At 34.3% G+C, this 23,383-nt stretch overlaps 1 protein-coding gene across 4 annotated transcripts in view; it reads right to left on the bottom strand.

Annotated features, from left to right (window-relative positions):
* CNOT6L (CCR4-NOT transcription complex subunit 6 like) overlaps positions 1–23,383 on the bottom strand; it is a 102,996-nt gene that overhangs the window by 18,132 nt on the left and 61,481 nt on the right. For all 4 annotated transcript variants that reach the window (XM_070612760.1, XM_070612762.1, XM_070612758.1 and 1 more), the window contains exons 6-9: positions 15,545–15,613; positions 14,318–14,475; positions 12,141–12,295; positions 873–1,024 (exon numbers count right to left, since the gene is read on the bottom strand). In XM_070612760.1, coding sequence (XP_070468861.1) covers positions 873–1,024; positions 12,141–12,295; positions 14,318–14,475; positions 15,545–15,613 — 534 coding nt within the window. The remainder of the gene's footprint in view (positions 1–872; positions 1,025–12,140; positions 12,296–14,317; positions 14,476–15,544; positions 15,614–23,383) is intronic.

The raw sequence follows: 23,383 nt of genomic DNA, 5'->3' as shown, positions 1-23,383 counted from the left end.
CTGCTCATCAAGCCACGCTGAGGCGGCATCCCACATGCCACAACTAGAAGGACCCACAACTAAAAACACACAACTATGTACCGGGGGGCTTTGGGAGAAAAAGGAAAAATAAATCTTTAAAAAAAAAAAATTGTCCATGATGGATAAATTGAAGAAAATGAGAAAAGAAGGTTTGACAGATATGCATGGTCTGAATAATTCAAATCCATACTCAAGGCAAAATCTTTTTTTCTACTAGTAAGTACAGAAAAAAAATTTTAAATAAAAGCCCTGATGTGGTTCCTTGTTCTTGCCTAAAATATAGTTAAGTGAACAATGAAATGCTCAAAGGTGGCAGTAGAAAGGGGAAAAAGGCCTGGATATGCAAAACACAATAATGAGTTTCTGACTTTGAAGGAAGCTATAAATAATCTAAAATGCAAAAGAAAAGTACCAGGTAGATAATAGATCTGCTCTTACCCTGACAATGACTGAGATATAACAAAGAAATTAGAGAAAACGTGCCAAGTACTTAACCTTAAAGACAAAAGATTTCACAATCAAGAAGCTAAAAATATGGCTAAAAAGAGAACCAACTCATCATAATTGCCAAATTCAGCCTAACTAAAACATTTCCTATTTCAAATAACCTTTTGGAATTAATAGCATATTAAAGATTTTCCCTTTTACAGATTACCTGGTAAGTAACATCCCAAGAAATACATAATGCTTTACATAATCACGGCTATTTTCATGCCCATCTCCCTTAACCTTCCTCTAAGACAAGAAAATAACTATGCAATAAATAACAGCAAGATTCTCTGCACCTGTTTGAGATGGGAAAACTTAGAATGGTGTTTATTTTCAGTAACGATATTTTAAACTGCACTCACCTGCTCCAAATAGTTCTTTGTGGACCTCTAATACCACAGCGACACCAATATTATCTTTTGTCATCACTCTGTTCAACATAGCTTCGGATCCATCTGAATTAGCCATTGCCACTTGGTTAAATTCCACTGTATGCTTCTGCACCAATGTAAATCTAAAAGGTACAATGCAGTATTAACATGATATTAGGTACTTGGAATATCAGGCTAAAACGACATTAAATGAAGGGAGCACAAGATGCAGACACTATTCACTGTCTCCCTAGTCATTTTCTAGCTGCAAGGGGCTATATGATACAGTCTGGCCAACGAGACATAAGAAGTCTGATTATTGTAAAAAACTTTCTTGGAAGCACCACCTAGCAAAGATGGTATATATATATCCCTTTGCCCTTTTAGACTTTTGTCCATGTGGTGAGAAGCAGGAGGGCAAAAGCCAACCCACTATTGATGGGGAAGAAGCTGGATCCAGTTCTGGACTGCCACTTCTGGACTTCTTGTATGAGAAAATTACCCTTCTCCCATTTCTTTAAGCTACTGTTGGGATTTTTGATATTTAAAGGTGAACACAACCTTAACTGAGACAGCAAGTTAATAAGAAAGAACAGAATAAAATCTACCTACCCTGTTTGCAATTTTATTCTTACTACATCAAGAGATTTGTCAGGAAAATGCAGGGACACTCTTATCTCAGCTAAGTTCTCAGGAAGCCAATTTTTCCATCTGGCTTTTACTAGAAAGCTGGAAGTGGGTATATGCAAGTGTTAAGAGGAACAGATTCTGTAAGATGAAGAATGGCTTTCTCTGAGCTTATAGCTTCTACACTGATAGTATTTTCTTTCCTTAGTGCCAAATTAAGTATTGTAGAGTTGTAGGATTTAACAGAATTGAGTCTAGCACTGACATTTAATAGTAGTATGATCTTCATCAAAGCCATTTAACCTAATTTTCTTAACTACGTGAAATATTTATAAACAACCAAAACATACTAAATATACTGTCTACTTTTCACTAGGTGTTACGTGGAAAGAAGATGCCTTTGTTCTTATAACACACTCCCACCCCATCTTCCTCCTAGCTTTGAAACAGAAGCATGTACACGCACATCCCTTCAAAAGCACCAACTAAAATCTTCCTAAGCCGCAGGACACTGTGCTAGACGAACAATACTCCTCTCCCTGCTCCAATTCTGAATGTCTCAGATACGCTGAGAGAAATAAAAGGTGGGGTCATGTGCCTATTTCTAACCCAAAGGGAATATAATGTCCACCCTCTACTCTAAAGAGGGTGGAAACCGAAACACAAAAGATGAGGAGTTACCAAGGTGAAGAATGGGATGAAGAGCATTCCTGCTTCCAATAGAGGAAGAAGTGAAGGGTCCTGAGCTAGCAAACAGCTTTGTAGGTTTACAGGATAGAAAAGAAGCATATGAAATGATGTTTGAGATGAGAGGAAGAAGACGGACTGAAGGTTCCAAGTAAGAACATGATATTATTTGATTTATATTTTTTAAGATCACTCCAGCTGCTTTGTGAAGAATGGATTATAGGACCTACAGTGGGAATTATGAGACCAATTAGAAAGTTTTTGAGGTTGTCTGGATGACAGAAGATGGTGGCTTAGACTAAGGCGAGAGAAATAAAGAGAAGTAGGCAGATTGAAAATATGTTCTATAGGTATAATTGACCATCCTCAATATCAGACTTTTTTGAACATCTTTAGGCAGTGGAATACCTTTCTCAAACAACTTCTGGTAAGATTTCCATATATAAAACAGATCAAAGCAGTATCATGTTTGAATAAATCAATCACTGAAAACAATGAATGTTTTGGTGAATATAAAAATTTGAAATAAGAGGATATAGGTGTTAATTATAGTCTTCTATCAGTCTCAGTATCCAGTTTATTCCTGTATTTTCTTTTGGTTACACATTATTAATAAAAATCCTGATTCACATAGACACACAAATACAAGTGGTAAATAAACAGGCTTGAACTCAGAAAAAGCAAGCAAGCAGGCAAAAACTCAATTCAGAGGTCTGCACCAAAACAAGTCAACTAAGCAGCACATCAGGAACACGTTATTGATTTCCAAAGTGTTAAAATTCGGTATTTGATACACTTGAGTGAACATTTTTAAATTACAGCTTGATTATTTATAGGAACCTAGGATTCTATAGGACAGTCTGAAAATCTTGCTTAATAGTAATACTTTTAGTATTGGAATATTTTACTTCTACCAAAGTGAAGCCATTACTGGGGGAGGGGTGTGTAATTATTAGAGATGTATTCCTTAACTAAAATTTGTTTCCCTGTGTCTTTCTTCCATTAAACCTAGATCTAGATCTTTTCTTTAAAGGAATCTAGAATACGTCTAATTTCTCTTCCACTTGAAACTACTCTAAATATCCTCCTAAGTCTTTTCTAGAAAAGAAATGATCAATTCCTTATATGATATATGGTGTAAGACAGTTGTTCATTTGAACAACTCAAGTTTACCCAAAGGTACAGTGCCTAGAATTGGGTACAGCTGAAGTACTGCCTTCTTCATTTTGGACTGTACTTTTGTTAATAAAGACTGAAATTGCACTTTGGGGACAGCGATATTAATTATAAGCCAAATAAGAACTAATATATATCTAAAACTTTTTGGTCTTTTTTGCTTTCAGCCAGGTTTCTTCAGTCCTGTATTTATGGATGCTTAAAAACAAGTGGAAAAAATGATTTTATTAAGTTACATTTATTTATTGTAGAGATTTGGAAATGAGAGGAAAATACAAAGAAAATTTAAAGTCACCCACAACCCAACATTCACGTTAACAAGTCAATATATTTCCCCAGACTTTTCTTCATGTACACGCACACAAATATTTTTATACAATTAGGAAAATACTCCGTCAGTGTTTATTTTGGCTTATTAATAAACATTCTATCAGGGACATGTCCCTACAAAATTAAATATTCCTCAAAATCAATTTTTATGATTGCATTATAGTCCACTATACAGATTCACCATAATTTATTTAACTATTCTGTATTGGACATTTAAGTTACTTCTGATTTGAGCTATTAGAGCTAATGCCATTACGACCATTTTTGCATATAAATATTTTCTGTATTCTCAAATAATTTTCTCTCTCTTTTTCTTCCTTTAATAATCTAAAAGCAGCAGACTTTATCTATTTCTGTTGAGTATCATTTCATGAGATTCTGCTCATTAGTTCACCCATTCAGATATTAAGGGTACTCAAACTTCATTCTATTTTCCCAAAAGATTAAATATCCCTGCCAACTTTTTGGCTTTTATAAATCTTATGTGTATATATCTATCTTCTCTGAAATAATCAAAATTCTCAATAGAACAAATAATAAAAACAATAAAAGCTTCCTGAGATAGATATTCTAGTCCTAAATTTGTAAAAACTTTGCAAAGGGGTGGACATGGAAATATACTGCCCAGATTCCTCATGAATACTTCAGGAAACGCTCTAGTTACGGAAAGCTGCCTCACCCAAGGTCAACTACTTCTGGGAGTGGCCAACATCCAATTACAGATCAAAAGCAAAAGATAAAGGTCTGGGGATTGGTCCCTAACTCTTGCAGGCCATTTTAACTCCAAAGCTACAGTGGGGTCAGCTGAGGCTGTCAGGCCTGCAACACAGCTCTATTCTCCAATTCTGCTTCTACCCACTTCCATTCCACAGGTGTTGATCCCTAATAAATTCCTGAACACCAAACTAACTCAGAGTCTTCTCTCTGGATAACTCAAATTGCAACAGGCAGTATCACCATTCCCATTACAAAGACGAGAAAAACTGAGGCTTGGAAAGTTTTTTTGAAAAATGAGATGCTTCATTCATCTCCAATATCCTAGAACCTCTCCTATACTACAATATTCATAATAGATTACCCTTGTCTGTTCTCTAATCATACTTTCACAAGATCTTTTGGTACCATGGGATATAATTATCTTGATTTGGAAACCTAACTAGTTAAGGCAGTTTAGTGACTCTCTTCGCTTACCAATCTCATCTTCTTGGTTTGCCAATCTCCTCTTCACCTGGTCTTACTTAGTCTTTCCACTTTGAAGATAATTTTCCTCAACAGAGATCATAAAAGCAAAATAGAAGTTTTATAGCTCTGTTTTTTCCCTCAATTATCAATTAGTGATTATACAATCCACAATGGGTATATCCCTTCTTTACAGTGCATGTTATTTAAAATATCCTCCTTGTTGCCTTGGCACTTTCACCAAACCTTTGCTTTTTCTTAATTTTATTGGCAAAGACGACAGGTTCATAAATTCCTTTTTTAAAATACACGCTTGGTTATTGACTTTTCTTTATTAAAAAAAATATATATCTTTTTAAAATGAACCCTAAACAATTATTCTGCTTATTAGATGCCTACAGCTTTCTTCCTCATTGGTATAATTTAGGATTGTATTGTCCCAGGGATTTTTGTTGTTGTTGTTGTTTTTTCCGAGGAAGATTAGCCCTGAGCTAACGACCACCACCAATCCTCCTCTTTTTGCTGAGGAAGCCTGGCCCTGAACTAACATCTGTGCCCATCTTCCTCTATTTTATATGTGGGATGCCTGCCACAGCATGGCTTGATAAGCGGTGTGTAGATCCACGCCCAGGATCCAAACTGGCGAAACCCAGGACACCAAAACAGAGCCCATACTTAAGCGCTATACCATGGGGCGGCTCCTGTACTGTCCTACTTTGGACTTAAACTTTCCTACCTTCTCGAGGTATCCACATTTTTAAGGTCTTTGGGTTCAAAAAGTTGAGAAAAATAAAACCAGTTTTCCTAAACAGAGTACATACGTCATTACAACTAACACTCCCTTCCTTGGCACTTAGAAATATTAAAGGGGACAGAGTCACATTCTTGAGTTTTATCATTTCAGCTTCACCAATAGCTGAAGAACCAAAGAGATAGTTAAGAACCAAGGAATCGAAGAAAGTTCCTTTTTTCCAGTGAGAATTCAATAAGAGCATAAATATACTTCTTGAACCTTAAGAACTCTTCAGTTACTCTGCCTTTAGAATATGAGATTCCCAGCACCAGCACAGATAGTTGTAATCTCCTACAACTTATCTTGTTTATTTTATACTATAATACATTTATAATAGAGTAAGAAATAATTACCCATATTCTATCCATACTACTTAACAATACTATTTCTTACTCCCTCCTGCCACACACAACCAAATGCACTCCACTCTGCTTCTACTTTATGTCTCAAAGATATCCAGACAGGTGAAATTCTGACATATAGAGCTCTTCCTGCATTCCTCCTATCAGATGTTCCCTTTGAATAAGACATACTGGTTTTTTGTTTTGTTATTTTTTTCTGAGAAAGAATAGCCCTGAGCTAACATCTGCTGCCAATCCTCCCCTTTTTGCTGAGGAACACCGGCCGTGAGCTAACATCCGTGCCCATCTTCCTCTATTTTATATGTGGAATGCCTACCAGAGCATGGCCTGCCAAACGGTGCCATGTCCACATCCAGGATCTGAACCGGAGAACCCCGGGCCACCAAAGTGAAACTTGTGAACTTAACTGCTGAGCCACTGGGCCGGCCCCCAGACATACTAGTTTATAGTTACTTTCCATTCACAAATTCAAGTCATCAAGCCTTGATAATATCTAAAATCTTACTTTTTTTCTTTTTGAGGAAGATTAGCCCTGAGCTAACATCTGCTGCCAATCCTCCTCTTTTTGCTGAGGAAGATTGGCCCTGAGCTAACATCCATGCCCATCTTCCTCTACTGTATATGTGGGATGCCTGCCACAGCATGGCTTGATAAGTGGTGTCATGTCTGCACCCAGGATCTGAACCAGCAAACCCTGGGCCACCAAAGGAGAACATGTGCACTTAACCGCTGTGCCACCAGGCCAGCCTCATAATATGTAAAATCTTAAACTTTACTATTTCATTTTATTATTCCTAGTCTGTAGCTAGTACACAGATACTGTAAGAATTATTCTTGATGCTATTTTCTTTTTACTTAGTCAAAGAATTCTCCTGTATATTCATCTTTTTAAAAATCTTATTTCACAGAAGGTCAAACGAGTATGAGAGAGATCATATATAATGAAAATTGATATGACCAAAAATCAAACAAAAAAGACCCCATCCTTCTTACATGATTTGAGAAAGATTATTAGGTTGAATGTTTCAAATACAGGAACAACATGTCTGAAACAGCCATTCAAATAGAACAAAGAAGTAACTCAATTTCTTACTAACTTGTGATCTAGAAACAATTTTATGGGCTCTGATGTGATTAAATTAATGCTAGAGAGAGGATGGTGAATGCCAACTATGAACAAGCAAAACAATCTGAAAGACTTAAGTACCCTCCCCAAATTCACTTATAAGCCAAAAGGAATAAGGTAGTACATAGTCAAGAAGAGAATATAACTAACAGAAGTTAACTATGACCCTTTCTGGATCACAGGAAGCATTCTTAAACCTAAACTAAATGGAAGTTTTTATTGTATATTCAGTATAAGCAGCTATAAAAATGTGTCCTTGGGTTCCTTTAAATAATCATGGGAGTGCCAGAAAGTAATTTACTAGAAAAGCAAGCTTAGAGACTGGGATAAATAGAGAAGAAAAGTGGATATACACCATCCTACCTATATTTGTAAAACTCTTTTAGCTACTGAAAGCACACCCACATCCTTAATCATTTTCGCCCCATAAGAAACCTCTGAAGTTGGGTGGAACAGTTATTATTATCTACATTGGAAAGGTAAGGAAACTGAGGCACAAGGCAATAATTTTATGTTAACTTAATGGGAAAGTTAACATCACAAACCAGCAATCATAATCCGTTTTTAAAAACTCATGTAGAGGAGCACAGTGGTTAAGTTCATGCACTCCACTTCAGCAGCCCAGGGTTCATGGGTTAGGATCCCAGGGACATGAAAGCCATGCTATGGCAGCATCCCACATAGAAAATAGAGGGAGACTGGCAGATGTGAGCTCAGCAACCATCTTCCTCAAGCAAAAACAGGAAGATTGGCAACAGACGTTAGCGCAGGGCCAATCTTCCTGACCAAAACAAAACAAAAAAAACCCTCATGTAGACAACTTCTAAATGCAACCACCACCTATGACAGAAGAAATTAATAACTGAGAAACCAGAGACATAGGATTATCACAATACGTCATTTTGGAATGACACTATAACCTCTGAACGCCCTCTTCTCAAGCACAAAACTACCTGGAATAATACAGGAAGAAAAGCAAGGATTTGGCCTTACCTGGTACCTCTGAGACCGGAAGCAGGTTAGAAAGCAAGGGCAATACAACAAGGACTAAGCACCGTGGCAACCTAGTTCCCAATCCTATTGGAAGAGATTGCCTCTTCACACTGTAACGGTCACACTGCTGTTCTAAATCTGCTGTTCTAAAACTGCTGTTCTCATCTTTCCCTTTCTTGTTGATTTGAAACAAAGAATGATCAGATCATAACTGCTAACCTCAGGAACAGCAACTAAGTCTAGTATCTAGGTCTGGTTTCATCTCCATTTTTCTCCTCTTTGGATTTCCTCAAATTATATATCAGGCTCCAAGACCCCACTTCTACTGTTAAGTCTATGGACAAAACATGTTAAAAAGAAATTTAAATTTCTGTGTCTAAAAAACTTATCTATAATAACAGTCTCTCCATACACACAGACATACAAAATACATACATATATGTATTTTATACAGTACTTTGGACTAAAGATAATAACTATTTAGAAAAAGGACATGGCAAAATTTCTGGCATTCTATCAACTGAAATTTCTATTTTATGGTATCTCTATGCATCTAACTAACTGAAAAATGATGTTCATAATGATGGCCAAAAGGTGCTGCCTAATTTTGAAGTGCCTTCTGAATGCCCAAAGATTAAATTAAACTAAATTGAATGTAATGCAAGGAATATTTTATTGTATTCCAATTCTCTGAATATTGGTAATCTGTATCCTAGCCTTTACTAAGCAACATCCTATCTTTTCATCATGATAGATGAGATTTTTATTATAGTATTTTGCCAAAAATAGTAACTACTACAGTTTCCATTTATGGTCACCTACTCTATACCACTGTTTTCTATGAAGGGAAAAAACTGTCATCAATGAAGATTAGGAATTATCAGTTGCTCTGGTTTTAGAAGAATGAGACTTTGAGAATGAGTACAGAGAGTTGAAGTACTCTTCTACAGCTACCTTTTGACTATGTTAGTTTTGTAAATCATATAAAGAAATTATCTTACAAGGTAATATAGAAATATATACAAATGAGGAAATAAGCCCAGAAAGGGTAAGTGATTCATTCAACATTATACAGGTATTTAAGTAGAAGAACCACCTGGCTTCAAAACTGTCTTTTTCTTTGCACTGTATTCTCTCTCCAATCTGAAGAAAGACTAGAAAAAGGCACGGTAGTATACTTTGTGTTAAATTCCAAATAGTATGGCATTGGATAGTTCGCTAATATGACATCAATGAGCATTTGGTCCTATTTAGAAGAGGTAAAATGTAATAATGTATCACACTCAAACTCAGTCTTCAGTTAGTTTAAAATCTTAACTACCTCTAGTAAATTATCAAGGCATTTTAGATTTTCCTCTCAAAACTGTGAAGAGAATGATAAAAATTTTCTGTATTATCTTCCTTTAGAAAGAAACAATGGCAAATGGAAAAAGAGCTTAATGTTAGATGTCTCAAAAAGTTATCAGTACTTTTTTTAAAATTATGGCATTTCAAGGAAATTTGTAAATGAATATAGGTAACACATATCAACTTCAAGGCAATTTTCCTAAATGAGGTAGCCTTATAAAAGGTAGAAGTAATATCAAAAGCTCAAACAAGAAGCCTAAAGATTCAGTTTACTACTGGTTAAAAGCACTGACTATAAAAGCCAGACTACTCTGCGTGCCTTGGTTTCTTCATCTATAAAAATGAGGAAATAGCTCTATTCCTACCTCTGAGGGTTGCTTTAAAAATTAAGTAAGATAATCCATATAAATAGAAGGCTTGACATGTAAACACTATGGAAGTAATAGCTATTGTTATTCTAAAATTCATTAAAAAATCACCAACCCACTAGAAGAATTTAGTATATTCTGACCTCAAATACTACAGAGCTGTACACAATTCTTAACCAAAATGAGAACATCTCTACTAAACATTCAAAGACAGGAAAGTAGGTACAAGTAAGTCAAATATCTTTCAAACACATTTAATTTGTTTACTTAAAATAACAGGCCACGCTGGTACTATGTGCTATATCAATAAAAACATTTAACTGGCTTTGTTGTAATAGGTATTAAATAGGGAAATACTGGAAAAGAGTCACAAGCATATATATGCTTCTTCTATAAGCAGATGATTCCCTATCTAATGTATCAACCCCAAATTATTAACCATGGGATTCAATGTCTATCAGACCTCACACATTTCAGTATTCTTTGGGAAGTTCCTTCAAATTTTCCACTCTAAAACTTTATGAGGCAAAAATATGCTTCTCTCTTTTCCTCAAGATGATAACCAAAAGAATCTGCCTCTAACCATCTAGTCACTGAGCCAGCATTCAAGTGACAGCCTTCTGAGCGTGTTATGGCTCTGCACGCTCAAGTAGGAAATGCAGTTCCTCAGTCCAATGCATATAACAGAGTAAACCCAAGAAGAGAAAAAGAGTAAAATTACAAAGGACTACAGAAACAGAGAAACAGAACAATAATAAAAGTATATCCAGGACACTTAATGGTTTACAAAGTACCTACCCATTCATTATCTCATTTAATTCTAACTACCCCTCAGGTAGGTAGGCTGAACAGATACTGTTTTCCATTTTAAACTCAAGAATATTAAAGCATCGAGGCCTCTACAAGATCCTTTATGTGTTTTAATAAGCAGATCCATAATATTGTCATCTTTGATAATATTTTAATCAACTACGTTAACAGCCCTGGAAAAAACACAGGTCATGTTTTCTGCATGTTGAATAATGATTGCTTTCCATTTTCCTGTCTCAATCAATCCTTTACCTCCCCACCTCCATAACTCTGTGCCTCTCTTCTGTCCTCCCTTATCTATCTATGCAAATCTCTATCTTATATATATCATATTTTATTGTGATTTTCTTATATGTTTACCTTTTCCTTCTAGACTAGTGTTCTGAGAGGAATTAGGAACTATGTCTTGTCTATCTTTGTGTCTACTGTGACTAGCACAGCACTTGTCACAAAGCAAATGCCCAGTAAACATTTAGTGAATAAATGATTAAATAAATGTATGAAATACCAGTTGAAAAAGAAGAAAAGGTTGACAAAATGAATGATTCTGAAAAGGGTCAACTATCAAAAATAAATCACAGAAAGAAACTCAGATCACTTATTTCTAATCTTAAAAGGTATTACTTTCTCTTTTTACATCAAAACTAATACTTTACTTCATGAAAATACATCTGATTATAACACCACATTCAAGTATATACTTCTTAAAATTTCTACTGTAATTTGGCAATAAAAGCAAAAAGAATAGAGCCAGCCCTGACGGCCTAGCAGTTAAAGTTTGGCATGCTCTGCTTCAGCGGCCTGGGTTTGGTTCCGAGGCACAGAACCACACCACTCACCTGTCAGTAGCCATGCTGTGGTGGTGGCTCACATAGAAGAACTAAAAGGAACTATAACTAACATACATAACTATGTACTGGGGCTTTGGGGAAGGAAAAAAAAGAGAGGAGGATTAGGGGCCAGCCTGGTGGCATAGCGGTTAAGTTCACATGCTTCACTTCAGTGACCCAGGATTGGCTGGTTTGGATCCTGGGCATGGACCTACACATAGCTCATCCAGCCATGCTGTGGCAGGTGTCCTACATATAAAATAGAGAAAGATGGGCACAGATGTTAGCTCAGCGCCAAGCTTCCTCTGCAGAAAGAGGAGGATTGGCAGCAGATGTTAGCTCAGGGTTTATCTTCCTCAAAAACAAAAAAAAGAGAGGAAGATTGGCCAAGAGATGTTAGCTCAAAGCAAATCTTTCCCAGGAAAAAAAAAAAGAATAATATAATATTCTTATTTTCAATACACAGCCTAATAAGAAATAAAACATTACCAACAGTTTTAATTATATCTGTATCATTTTCTTTCTAGCTTTTAGTTTATTTTATAAAAATGGGTCAAACCAAAGACAACTTCAAATATGTGATAATTAAAGAAGTAAGTTTACACTATTATACTTTGTCTCCTTAACTCACTTTTCTGTTTTGAAGAATATTGCACAACCATCCACATGCTTTCTCTCCTGCTCAGACATTATTTTGGCACGTGACTTTGGAGAAAAAAATCCATCATATCCACGCTCCTTCAATGCTGGCAGAAAGAGAGTGAAGTATTGCTCTGTTTCCACTTCCTAAGATGAAAGAAAATTTAACATCAACATGACACAGGAAAACTCTGATTAAGATATAAAAATTTTCAGCATTATAAGTAAGATATGACTAAGATAAAATAATTTATATAACAAATATTATCTAATCATGTTACCTTACTGTTAGAAGCCGCCATTTGACAATGGCAGCTTTCTAAATCTGAAAGAACCAGAAATGTCACAGGATTTTCTCATGCTCACATAGCTAGTTGGTCCCAAGTCTCTTGACTCTCAATTTAGAGTTTACTCCACTATACTTCACTTCCTCCAGACTGGTAATTAAACAAAGAAAACTGGTCATACTATAGATTAAGTGGTATAAAATAGTACATTTTATACATGAAGAGGTAATTTTCAAAATTATTTACCTTTCTCAACTGTGGTGGAAAGGAATGATACCCAAGAGTGAGAAGCTTAAGATCTATCAAAAAAATTTTACTTTAACGAATTTTTAGGTACCTGAATACCCATCATCCAACGGTCTCTGTTAATTTAGTAATTAAGTTAGACTATCTTATTCTTTGACCCATTAAATATTTTTAACAAATCTTTCCAAATGAAATAATTAAGTATGAATGATTTATGTATGATAATGCTCATAACAACACGATTTTATAATAGTAAAAACTCAAACAGCCTAAATGTCCAACAGTAGGGAAAATGCTAAATTATTTAATATATAGTCACAATCAATTTGCTTTGGAGAATTTCAGTCACATGGTAAGTGCATTAAGTGCAATAAACAAGAAACAAAATATGTCAATAGTGTGACCTCAATTTTATTTTGAAAATATATCTATAAACAAACAGGTAAGTGAATAAAAAAATGTGTACATGAAATACTTCAGAAGTTTTAACACAGCAACTATCTTTGGGATATGAGATTACGTGTTTTCCTCCATCATTCTGTATATTTTCTCAAAATTTTCAACTTCTCTAGAATGAACACTTTATAATACAGTATTCCTTTTACAATAAGAAAATATATTTTTAATTATGATGTTTTTATTCTTCAAACTATACTTTACTTAGAAGAGTGTGAAGCTATTACTACAAATACAAAATCAAAAGACAGACGATTAACTACAACAAGCCTAATTTTATTTGCCTCCTCCTCCTCCAAATTCTGTGTCAGGTCTGAGTTAGAAGAAAATTTAAGTTTTTAAGATTTTTGCTTATTATTATTTCCCAGGAAGTCATATGAACCATGGACAACACAAAAATAAATTATCAAGTTACTCTAGTACAAAAAATATTATTTAAAAAGTAATAACTTTCTTCTCAGGCCATGCTGAAAAGAAGATGTGAACTTATAACATTCAAATTTTAAAATACCTTTATAAATATTTAATATGCTTTGAAAAGTTGCGAAGGAAAAAACTACTAAATACTACCTATAAACCTTCTTGGTTATTCATTAGCTGAGAGATGAAAAGAAGTGATAAAATACATATTTCAATGGAAAGGTGCTTTTTCATTTAAATGCATTAAAATCAAGTGTTATAAAACAGAAGAGTCAATTTCAGAGGTGATTTTCAAAATAAAGCAAAAGTGCATGATTTATAGTAGAATACTTTTAAATGTTTATCATTAAAGGACCAACAAGTGGGCAAGCAATTTTTTAAAAATTCCATTATAAGTTAAATTTATACTCTAGAAAGACCAATCTTCTGCAGCTTTCTCTTTCAGCAATACCAATGATTTGTTCATGAGACAAACTGTTAACATGAATAATGGGTGAGATCATTTTCACTTAAGAACACAGTAAATGAGAAATGGATGGCTGAACTTAGCAAAATAGTGTCGCTGTGGAAATGTCTTATGTTCTTATTAAAATTGTCATTTTTTTAAGAGAGAAAACAATTCCTTTAGAGTTTTGCTTTGAACACAACATCTCTCCCAGAAGTAAGGTATCCTATTATGTTTAAGTTCACCTTTAATATTAATATTTAACATTTAACATAACACCTTAAGTTAAAGACAATTTAATTTCTATAGCATTACCTGAAGACTAATGATATCTGCATCACAGTTAACAATTTCTTCCATAATTCCCTTTTTCCTGTATTCCCAGTTTAATGCCCAGGATGGGCAATAGCCATATAGCTGCCGGGTGGCGTATTTATCACATAACACATTGTAACACATAACTGTGAATGATGCTAAGAAGAAAAAAGCAACAAGACAAAAGGAGACAATTAGGCAACTTTTTCTAAGCAGTATCATGTATATATTGTGTACAAGCACATATGGCATATAAATATACCTCAAATATCATCATTGTGAAATGCCTCAGGCAAGATTCTGTTAAACTACATCTAATAAAACTTCACTGGAGTTCATCACACCAGTTATTTTACTAGAATTAGACTAACAGTTCATATTTGAGATTTTTAGGAAATGTGTTTTAATAAATAAAAATTAAAGTTTTAAGTCAAAATGCTAATTTTTTGTACATATTTTGTTGAGCAAACCTTCTCTGCATAAAGGGAGCGGAAGTAAATTTTAGTTTCATTTTCATTAAAAGGTTCTAACATCATTCATTTTTATTAACAAAATATCCATACTTAATACCTTAATACTTTTTGGGGCTTCTTACTGCTTTCACTGCTCTGAGATGGAAGAATATAGACTAACAACCTGCTCAAGAAGATAAAGTACCTAAGTAGTTTAAAATTTTTCAGAAGAAAATTCATTATTACTCATTTTTCTTAAATCACCTGATACCCTGTGTGAAGATGCCATTTGGAAAGCTGTATTACAAGGAATAATTTTAAAATCAAGAGTTGCATCATTGTGAAAGACAATATTTTTGTACATAAGCCATAATGTAATTTTTTTTTGGTGAGGAAGATCGGCCCTGAGCTAACATCTGTTGTCTATCCGCCTTTTTGCTTGAGGAAGACTGTTGCTGAGCTAACATCTGCGCCAATCTTCCTCTACACTGTATGTGGGATGCCACCACAGCATGGCTTGTTGAGCAGTATGTAGGTCTGCACCCAGGATCTGAACTGGTGAACCCCAGGCCACCAAAGCAGAGTATGTAAACTTAACCACTACACCACTGGGCTGGCCCCATGTAATTTTTTTTTAAAATCTATCCATCAGTATTTTTAAACACAACTACCTAGGGGAGGTAAATTGAAGGCCTGTTAATTATATCACAAAGCCCAAATGACATTTCAAGTTATTTCTGGAAAAAGCCAAGGAAGAATAAGAAAAATTATTTACCTGATGGCAGAATTTGGTCTCGTTCTTTTAATGTAATCCATGGCCTCGGAGGAAGCTGCTCTGGATGAACTGGAAAACAAATTTTTTTAAACATAAATTAATTTCATGTGCTTCTAAAATCAGTATCATTTACTTTATAATGTTAAATCAACTTTTGCTTTTTCTTCAGCTATAATGGCCCATAAACTGACTTAAAAATCTAATACTGAAATATAATGAAAATTTATAAGACAAGAAAGTTTAAGAAGTGCTATGCAAAAAACACATAACTAACATACAAAAAGAATATTAGAAAACTCCTTAATGTCATTTCCAACTACAAAGTATTTATGAAAGCACCTATTCAAAACCTTAAGTAGGATCTTATGTCTTAAGTACAGATGTAAACTGGGTTGACTTAGCCTTGTTCCCTGCTGGGAAATCAAAGCTGTGTGAAGTTCCAACATACTGATGAACTAAAATACTCAAATATCTTTAAAGTAGAAAATCACATATGAACGTATAATAAAAATTAATAAATTTTCTAATGGGGCTATCATTTCTAATTTTAATCTTTCTCCCTTTTATAATGTCCATGCAGAGCAAGAGATTAGAACTACACTATAAAAAGAAAAAAGGCAGGCACTGGTTAAACATTAATTGCTCAGATATCGTTATCAATACCACGGAACTAAATGCTACCCAACTACCAAATGAAAGAAAATTCACTGAGTTAAGATTTAACTACCCCTTTTTCTTCTTCCTTTTAAAAATATTTGCAATTCTAGGACATTTGATTCAAGTTTGCAGATTTGCTCAGTGTACTGGCTGAGAAATACATTCTTTTAAAACAAAAACACTCCATCTTCATTCAGCCACACAAATTTTAACCAAAGTATCCAAGATATTAAAAAGTGTCACTTTACTATTTTGGTGTTCCAAAAAGTGTACCTAAAGGAGGCCTGGTTTTAGCATCCATATTTTTCACAAAGTGGAATGAACATTATTTTGCACATTCCATATGTAGCCAGGAAAGAAATGAAGGTTATCATAAGATGACAAACAAATCATCCAGCTGGTTCAACATACTCAATTCTGAAAAATAATCATGCCTGCTAGGAGTGCCATGCACAAATCATGTCAACTATCTCAAAAATAGAAAGCCCAACATACAAATACAATGAAATGCAAACAAGCAACTTTCCAGTTGTTGGGATCCTTATTAGCAAATGGTTAAAAATTCAGAAATCAAGAAAATTCTCAAAATAAAACAAGTACGGTGATGTCAAAGTTTTGGTGCTTCCCAAATCTTAACTAATACATTTTAACTAATATGTTACAATATATCAGGTACAAATGAAACACATAGCATTCACCAATAATGTCTGGAGAGCCAACAACATAGGAAAGACATTCTATCTCACTAGTAACCAGGAAAAATAAAAAGTTGAGATAGGATGTTTTTATCCAGGTTGACAAAAAAAATTTTAAGTTTACTAACATCCAGGGTCAGTGAAGAAACTGACATTTGCACATATAGCTGGTGGGAACACACACTGGTACACCTTTCTGGGAGGACAAACTGGATCATATTTTAAATTTTAAAACATCCATGCCCCTGTGACCCAGGAATCCTATTTCCTGGAATCAGCCCTATCAGCTTAAAGCAGCACGCAAATAGATGTTCATTACACCATGTTCATGAGAGCAAAAACAATGGTAAATGGCTAATATTCATTTTACAGAAGTCTATGGTACAGTTTAAAAGAACAAGGATAGATACACGTGCTAAAGTAGAAAGATATACAAACACTGTTTAGGAAAAAAAAGTAGAAAAACATAATGATAAAATACAACATTTTATTAGAAAAAAAATTTTAAAACACATGAAAAGAAATACCATAAAACTTCTACTCATTTTATTTTCATATGTAAATGTCTATACAAATATCTACAAGGATACAAACTCAACTTACACATGTGTACTTACATGCAGGGGTCAAAGGAAATTCTAGTCTTATCTGAGGAATTTTAACATTTTTTACAAGGAGAATATATATTCAAGTGTAACATATACTTTAATTTATTTAAAGATGAAACTGCAATGCCAATGGTACAACAAAGGATAGGAATACAGAGTTATACGGGCTACTATCAAATAAAATAAGTGCCCATCACCAGATGAATGGATAAACAAGATGTGGTGTGTATATATACATATATATATGTATGTATGTATATATACACACACAATGGAATATCACTCAGCCATAAAAAAGGACAAATTTGTGCCATTTGCAATGACATGGATGGACATTGAGAGTATTAGGCTAAACAAAATAAGTCAGACAGAGAAAGACAAATACCATATGATTTCACTCATATGAGGAAGAAACAAACAACAGATAAAGAGAACAGATCAGTGGTTACCAGAGGAGAAAGAGGTCAGGGGGAGGGCAAAAGGGATAGAGGGGCACATATTTTTGGTGACAGACAAAGACTAGACGATTGGTGGTAAACATAGTGCAGTATACACAGAAACTGAAATATAATAATGTACACCTGAAATTTATACAATGTTATAAGCCAGCATGACCTCAACAAAATTTTTTAAAAGTTAAAATAAATAAATAAAGACTGTTTAATAGATAAATATGTATGGTCCTAGACACAGTACTAGAATTTGGATCAAAATTGAAGATAAGTCTGTTCTCATCATAAAGAGAAGAGACAGCAGTTAAGATCTTAATAATCTCTCAAGATCATACCTAAGACGTGATAAAACAGTAATCCTCCCATTTTTATCTCCCAAACATGCCACACTAGGTGATAGACAGCCCTGCAACCAGCCCTGGAGCCACCAGGAATAGACAGGGAGGAAAAAATAGAAACCAAGAAAAGCCTGACTTCTCTGGGCAACAGAGCAGAAAAGGAGAAGCCTAGTGGGGACTAGGTGGGAAATCCACACTCAGTGGCACAGGTGAATCAATGTTGCTGATAGTAACCTCTCTAGCAGAGCCCAAGCAAGCCAACTCATCCTATATGTCACAGTGGCCAGCAGCACTGGGCCCGGACTCCCCACAGCAGAGGTGTCAGTTAAGCCTGGAAGGGCTGACAGAATCCACATGCTAAACCTAAACTAGGCAATTGCCTGCTACACCTGAAATTTAAAAAGGATCAAAAATCTCCTAATATTCAAAATATCCTGGGAACAACTGAAAATTCTGGTCATACAAAAGACCACGAAAATCACAACTTAAGTGAGAAAAGACTATCAACAGACATCAGCATAGAGATGATTCAGAGGTTGAAATTATCTGACAGAGATTTTAGAGTAGCCATCATAAAGTTGCTTGAAGAAGTAATAACAAATCCTCTTGAAACAAATGAAAAACTAGAAAACCCAAGCAAAAAAAAGTTATATTTTTAAAAAAGGACCAAATAGAAATTACTGAACTGAAAAAATTCAATAGCCAAAATAACAAAACTCACTAGAAGGGCACAATAATAAAGACAACAAAAGATAATATGAGTGAATTTGAGAACAAATCAACAGAATTCATTCAATACAAACAATAAAAAAAAATAAACTGAAAAAAAATGAACAAAGTTTGAGACCTGTGGGACTACAACAAAAGCTCTAAGACTCATACAACCAGAGTCCAGAAAGAAAAGAGACAAAACATGGGTTTAAAAAGTATTCTAAGAGATAACGACTAAAAATTGCCAGATTTAGTTAATGACACAAACCTACAAATTCAAGAAGGTGAGTAAGCTTCAAGTAGAATAAATCCAAAGAAATACACACCAAGAGACATCATCATTAAACTGCTGAAAACTAAAGACAAAGAATCACAAAAACATCAGGGAGAAATGACACATTACCTATAAGGGAACAAAGGGTTTCTCTTCTGAGACCATGACAGCCAGAAGTGGCACAACATTTTTCAAGTGCTGAAAAAAAAGAACTGTCAACTGAAAATTCTGTATCCAGCAAAACTATCCTTCAGAAATTAAGGGGAAATAAAGATGTTATCAAAGGAAAACTAAAAGACTTTGTTGCTAGCAGACCTACCCGTAAAGAATGTCAAAAGGAAGCTCTCTAAACAGAACAGAAATAACAGAAGAATTTGAACATCAAAAAAGGAAAGAACAAGGACAGTAAAATTAGCAGTAAATAATAGATCATCCTTCTCCACATGAGGTTCTTAAATCATATCTGACAGCTGAGGCAGAATTTTAACATTTGTGTGGTCCTCAATGTAGGTAGAGGAAAAACTAGAGAATTGTATTTTAAAAGTGGAGAGGGTGAAGGGACATAAACCGAAGTAGGCATCAATAATTCACTTAAAGTGACAAAACACCATTATCAGTAGACTGTGTTAAGTATGCATATTGCGATATCTAGAGCAACCACTAAGAAAACTATAGAAGGTCATATACTCAAAAACAGTATAAAGAGGGCCCAGCCCAGTGGCCTGGTGGTTGGGTTCACACACTCCACTTCAGTGGCCTGGGGTTTGCTGGTTCAGATCCCAGGTGTGGATCTACACACCGTATATCAAGCCATGCTGTGGCAGGCGTCCCACATGTCAAATAGAGGGAGATGGGCACAGATGTTAACTCAAGGCCAATCTTCCTCAGCAAAAAGAGGAGGGCTGGCAGCAGATGTTAGCTCAGGGCTAATCTTCTTCAAAACAAAGAAACAGAAAAAACAGCATAAATAAAACAAGATGTAATCCTAAAAAATGTTTAGATAACCCACAGGAAACCAAGAAAATATAAACAAATAAAGGAGAAACAGAGAAAACAGGTAATAAAATGGCAGACTTAAGTTATACATATCAATAATTACTTTAAATGTAAATGGTCCAGATACACAAATTAAAAGACTAGAATCTTGGTGGAGTAGACAAAAAACATGATACATGACTCAACAGTATGCTGTCTACAAGAAACTCACTTCAAATACAACAACATAGTAAAGTTGAACATAAGAGAATGAAAAAAGATATACCATGCTAACATTAAACGAAAAAAGCAGAGTGGTTATCAAAGACAACACTAGGAACAAAGAAAGTCACTACATATGATAAAAGGATCAATCCATCAAGAAGATGTAGCAATCCTAAGTATGTATACACCAAACAAAAGAGCTTCAAAATACATGAACCAAAAACTAAGAGAGTTGAGGGGCTGGACTGGTGGTGTAGCAGTTAAGGTCTTGTCCTCCAATTCGGTGGCCTGGGGTTCGCTGGTTCAGATCCCAGGTGTGGACCTATGTACAACTTATCAAGCCATGCTGTAGCAGGCATCCCACATATAAAATAGAGGAAAATGGGCACAGATGTTAGCTCAGGTCCAGCCTTCCTCAGCAAAAAAAAAGAAGGAGGAGGATTGGCGGTGGATGTTAGCTCAGGGCTAATCTTCCTAAGAAAACAAAAACAAAAACCTAACAGAGCTGAAAAGAGAAACAGACAAATCTACAATTATGCTTGGGGATTTCAACACTATAATGCCAGCATCTGATAGGACTACTAGACAGAAAATTAGAAAAGACATAGAAGAAGTGAACACGATCAACAACCAACATGATCTAGTTTACATTTATAAGAAGACTGCACTCAACAAATATGGAATATATACTTTTTCAAGCATTGATGGAACATTCAGCAAGAGAGACAATAAAACAAACCTCAGCAAATTTGAAGGAACTGAAATAAAACAGAATATGTTTTCCAACTGGTGCCACACTGGAATCAAACAAGTATAACAGAAAAACAACAGGAAATTAAACAATACATTTCTAAATAATCCATGAGTCAGAGGAAGACGCAATTACACTAATCAGAATGATAATGAAAATACACGTATCAAAATTCGTGGAATGCAGCTAAAGCAGTTCTGAGAGATTTATAATGCTACATGCTTAGATTATAAAAGAGGAAAGATCTCAAATCAACAACCTAAGTTTTTACTCCAATGAGAAAAAGAATAAAATAAACCCAAAGCAAGCAGACAGGAGGAAATACTAAGGCATAGGGAAACAGAAAAGTTAAACATAAAAGAACAGAAAAAGATACACAGTGCAAATTCTAACCAAAAGAGAACTTATACAGCTATATATTTTTCATGTAACTCTATTAACATCAAAGGAGTAAGAACACCATAATGATAAAAGCTTCAAATAACCAGAATGATGGAATCCATGAAAATAGACATTTGAAATATATAATTAAAAGATTCTAAGAGCTACAAGAATAAACAAATCTACAAAGTGAGAGATTTTAACATAGCTCTATTAGTAATGAATAAAAACAAAGTAATCAGTAAGTATATATGACATATTCAAACAATTAATAAATTTTAACATACATAGAATGTAGCACCCAGCAACTACAGAATGCACATTTTTTTTAGTGCGTACTTAACATTTACAAAAATTAAGCATGTACTGAGTAATAAACAACACATTTTAAAAACTTAATCAATGAGAGTACATTCTCTCACCACAGTGGAATTAAGCTAGGAATCAATGACAAAGAAAACTACAACTCCCCTGGAAATAAAGAAAAAAAACTTCTAAATGACTCATTAGTCAAAGAAGAAATGATGACTATCAGAAAATATGCTGAACTGAATGATAATGGAAAATAATACACTTAAAATTTGTGAGATGCAGCTAAAAGCCATGTTTAGAGAGAGATTTATAAATGAATGCTTTGGAGAAAAAAAGAAAGCCTGAAAGTTAATGATTTAAATGTTAAGATGGTAGAAAAAGAGCAGCAAATGAAACCCAAAGAAAGCAGAAGGAAGAAATGAGAAATTACTGATAGTGAAAAAAAAAAAAAAACCAACATATAACAGAGAGGAACAACACAGCTGAAAATTGGTTCTTTTTTTCCTAAAGAAAATATTGATAAATCTCTGGGAAAGACTATGCATGAAGTAAATATTGGCAAAACAAATGATATCTAGAATGGAAAAGAAACATCACTATACCTCAAATGGACATTAAAATATCATAAAAAGATATGCTGAACAATTTTATATCAATAAACTTGAAGATTTAGATAAAAGTGGCAAATAACCAAAAAACACAACTTTCAGAAACTGATAAAAAGAGAAACGGAAAATCAGAACAGTACTATAGTTATTAAAGAAATTAAATCAATAATCAAAAAATTCCTACAAAGAAACCCCAAGTTCAGATGTATTTTACCAAACATTAAGAAAGAATACCAATCTTCAAGAAACCCTTCCAAAAGATATAAAATGAAAAAATACTTCCCAATAAATTTTATGAGGCCAGCATAACCTTTCTATGAAAATTTGACAAGGATACTGAAGAAAGGAAAATTACTGGCCAATCTCACTCAAACTTACATGCAAAAAATCCTGAGTAAAATATTAGCAAACTGAACACAAGGATATATAAAAAGGACAGTAATATATTACAACCTCCTTTGGTTTCTCCCAGGAATACAAAGGTGGTATAATATGAAAAATAGTCAATACATTTACCAAATTAACAGAATAAAGGACAAAAATCATATACTCATCTCAATAGAGAAAAGGCATTTGATGAACATTTATTCATACTAAAAAATAAAAACTCTATCAAACTAATAGAAGAAAACTTTCTTAATCTGATAAAATTTATCTATATAAAAACTACACTAAACATCATACTTAATCATAAATTACTTAAAGCTAATCAACTATGAAATTAGACAAATATGCTCATTACCACCACTTTTAGTTAGCTTTTTACTGGTGGTCTTAGAAAGTGCAGTAAGGTAAGAAAAAGCAATCAAAGACAAAAGAATTAGCAAGAGAATAATAAAATGTCATTATTTA

This window comes from Equus przewalskii, chromosome 3 (assembly GCF_037783145.1).
Source record: "Equus przewalskii isolate Varuska chromosome 3, EquPr2, whole genome shotgun sequence".
Classification (NCBI taxonomy): domain Eukaryota; kingdom Metazoa; phylum Chordata; class Mammalia; order Perissodactyla; family Equidae; genus Equus; species Equus przewalskii.
This window is presented reverse-complemented; position numbering and strand designations above follow the sequence as displayed.